Source organism: Entamoeba dispar, genomic scaffold, assembly GCF_000209125.1.
Source record: "Entamoeba dispar SAW760 scf_1105229462333 genomic scaffold, whole genome shotgun sequence".
Classification (NCBI taxonomy): domain Eukaryota; phylum Evosea; order Mastigamoebida; family Endamoebidae; genus Entamoeba; species Entamoeba dispar.
In genome coordinates, this window is record NW_001855140.1 from 1 (window position 1) to 3,539 (window position 3,539).

General features: G+C 21.1%; 2 protein-coding genes across 2 annotated transcripts in view, besides 7 other annotated features; one reads left to right on the forward strand and one right to left on the reverse strand.

Moving 5' to 3' along the window:
* The first annotated feature begins 81 nt into the window (after positions 1-81).
* Positions 82-270: a microsatellite.
* A 119-nt stretch (positions 271-389) lies between these two features.
* Positions 390-547: a microsatellite.
* Positions 548-557: 10 nt separating this feature from the next.
* Positions 558-636: a sequence feature (AT_rich).
* A 21-nt stretch (positions 637-657) lies between these two features.
* Positions 658-818: a microsatellite.
* A 60-nt stretch (positions 819-878) lies between these two features.
* Positions 879-1,061: a microsatellite.
* A 500-nt stretch (positions 1,062-1,561) lies between these two features.
* Positions 1,562-1,809: a sequence feature (AT_rich).
* On the reverse strand, positions 1,767-3,126 carry EDI_118020 (uncharacterized protein; the record flags this gene model as incomplete). The annotated part of the gene is made up of 2 exons (XM_001739644.1): positions 1,767-2,915; positions 2,971-3,126. 2 exons carry the CDS (start codon positions 3,124-3,126, stop codon positions 1,767-1,769), a joined length of 1,305 nt encoding a protein of 434 aa, XP_001739696.1.
* A 285-nt stretch (positions 3,127-3,411) lies between these two features.
* Positions 3,412-3,528: a sequence feature (AT_rich).
* Positions 3,515-3,539, forward strand: part of EDI_118030 (uncharacterized protein) — a gene marked incomplete at both ends in the record, with an annotated part of 659 nt that continues 634 nt past the window's right edge. Inside the window, one exon of the mRNA XM_001733430.1 lies at positions 3,515-3,539. This exon is cut by the window's right edge and continues 111 nt beyond it. Within this exon, the coding sequence (XP_001733482.1) occupies positions 3,515-3,539 (25 nt within the window).

The following is a 3,539-nucleotide window of genomic DNA, read 5'->3' on the forward strand; positions in this document are numbered from 1 at the left end:
ATAAACACTGAAAATCACAATGAAAAGAAGATAATATAGAAGAACAACACTTTATGTATTTAATTATCAAAACTAATTAAGAAATAAATAGAAAATCGAATCAATTATAAAGAACAAACATTATAATAAGACATAGAAAATATAGTATAAATGAAATAAAATGATAGACGGAATAAAAAGAGAACAATAATGAATATAAAATATTAATTAAAAATAAAATATAATAAAGGAATGAAGTGATGATAAATATTAAAATAAATTAAAATAAGAATATCGAATAAAGAAATAATGAAAGAATGGAGTAGGTGTAGAACAATGAACTAAGAGTAGTGAAATAAAGTAATAAACTCAATAAGAATTATTACAATATTAATTCAAACAGATTGAATAATAAATTAAAATAAATAGTTAAATGAAATAAATAACAGAAGAAATAATATTCAACAAAGAAATGAATGTAAAACAAAGAAGTATCGAATAAATATGTAACACATAAGAATAAAGAATAAGAAAGAAAGAGAAAAGATTATCAAAACATAAATAATTATCAGTACTTCATAAATATTCTAATTATAATAATAAAGAATTAATAACAAACAATTTAAATATTATATCATATAAAAAAGATATAATAAAGATGAGTTATTAATAACTTTAAAAATAGAAATATAATAGATATAAGAAAATAAATTCAAGAAGTTGATATTATTGAAAATTATATAAAACAAAAAGTAATAATCAAATGATAAAATCAAATAAATAATTAATTAATATGAAATGATAATAATAAGAATAATTAAATAGAAAATAAACTAAAAAGATTTTCATTCTCTAATATTTAAGAAGATGGAAATATAATATATAACAAACAAGAAAACAAACAAGAAAAGATGAAATAATAAGAGAATGTATTAAAAAGTATTAAAAAGAGATAGAAAATAACAAAATAAAAAAAAATACAAAAAGAATAATAATAAATAAAGAATAAATCACAAAGAGCTATATAGAATATGTATATTCAGATATAATACTCAAGTAAGATAAATAAAACAAGAATAAAATGACAAAACTAGAAAATGTTAACTTTCTAAATAAAATAAATAAATACAATATTAGAAAAAAGAATTAAGAACATTATAACAATACTGTTCCTAAAAACAATTCTTTAGTTAATGAATATTGAATGATTATAGTATTGAATAAATTTTTGAAAAGAAATAGGTTATAAATAAATATAAAGAGTTTATTTCTTAAGAAGATAAAAAAATTAAGGAAATATTTCATAGTATTTTGGAAAATATGGGAGAAGATTAAGAAATAATTTCTCAAGAGAATGAAAAATATGTCACAATTTTATTTGTTAAGAAAAGTAAATGTTTTACAATCTAACTTGTGTTAGAAACAAGTTTAAGCCATTAAATTGATTTTATTATTTTTTGGTTTCATTCTCTTCTTTTTATTAGTGACTAAATTTTGTTATATTTGCTATTTTAAACTATAAATGTTATATATATTGAGAACAAAGTAAATATTTATAATAATACAGTTTCAAGTAACTGAGATAATATAAAATAAAACATCAAATAATTAATTTATTTTTAATCACTTCTTTTTACAAAAATAAAAAATTAAAATAGAATAAACCAAATTTATTTATAGAAAAAAAATAAGAATCAAAAAAGCAATAGTTAATTTTAATTAAATAACATTTTTCAACACAAAATATAAAAAACAAAAAAAGAATAATACCAAAAAAGAAATTAAATTTAATTATTTGATATTCTTTTAATGAAATATTTTAAAATTAAAGCACATATGATAATTCCAATAATAAAATAGATCCTATCCAACACTCTGAAAAAGAATTGGTCCACCAAATAGTTAATCCAAAGTAACGAATATGCCATTCCATACTTATCTTCATAAAGAATGTCCGGTATTTTGAGAAATGTTTGTAAACTCTTTTCAGGTTTAATACTTTCTAATAATTCAATCGCACGGAATTCGTCTTTGTCAAAATACACACCATATTGATACATTAATATAAGAGAAATTAATGAATTAACTTCATGGCTAGCTGATGCTTTAATTAAATATGCCTTTCCTTCATCTGTCTTATTTAAATCGAAACTTATTTTAGATAATTGTTTATATAACAACCCTTCAAAATTTTTAGATAAAACCTTAGCCTTAAGTGATGGTTGAACTTTACTAATAAGATCATTTATAAATAAAGATAAGTTAACAGAATGATATTCTCTTGCTAAAGAAGATTCTGATAAAATACTTATAAGACTCAGTGTAGCATAATCATATCCAATATCTGATAAATATTTCCATAAAATGCATGAACTTACTGGACTAATATCAGATATATCATTTGCTAATTCTCCTAATAAAAAAAATGGAATAAAACTTTCTTGAAATGATTCTTCTATACTCGAAAGTGTTAAATGATTAAAAAGATTAGTTCTTTTAGTTAACTGAACAAAATCAGAGAGTGTTTCTATCCATATATTAGTTGTATTTATATCATCTTTTTGTAATGTAATAAAATTATCGCTTGCTAAGTTAACTAGTTGATGTCTAGCAAGTTGATTAAAGTTACTCATCATTTGTAGTTTAGAAACATAATGAGTTTCACCTTTTTTTATTTGCATTGTTAATTTCATTATTAACCCAGCATCACTATTATAAAATTCAGCTAAACTATATAATTTATATGCAAACTCTTCATTATTTTTTGCATCTGATAGTTTTTCTCGTAATTCATTACTTATTCCATCATACTCTACTATTCCTCCACAAAGAGCATATAAATTTCCATCCTTGAATTCATAGGCTATACTATATAATACCTGAAAAAGAGATGTTCTATCAACACCTAATTGATATAATAATTTACCAGCATTTACCTAAATTATTCTTAATACTATTTTTTTATAATCTAATATATGTAATTAGACAAACCAGAGAAGTAGGACTTAAATCCATAATAATACCTTTATATAATAATAATGCATCGCGAAGCATTAGACTGAATTTTGATTTAGCATTAGATCCTTGGTTAGGTAAACTATAATAGGTAATGTCATGAGAAGTAATGCCTAAATGAAATAAAGGCATCGAAGGTGGGAAAAGATTAAGCAAGTTCTTATAGTATTTAATTCTGTCGTTAGTGTTTGTAGGTATAAAGTCTTTAAATTCAAGTTTAGTTGTCAGTTTATGAAAACCTAAGTTAGTAGGAATAGAGCTATATCCAATTGCTTGTTCTAACAAATCATGAAACCCTTCCAGCGCATTGTTAAACTCTCTGTTTAACACATCATACGCCTCTAATTGTATGCAATTAACTTGGGGTAATATCTTAAGTGTTATGATAAAGAAAATAAAAAAAGTATTCATAAAGAGTAATTTTCTTTAATATAAATAATATCAGTTTTATAGTTTTATTTTATTATATTTTTATTTAAATTAAATTAGAACTTAAAAAAAATTATTAATGTTTTTTAAAATGAATATTATTATCTTTCAAGTAT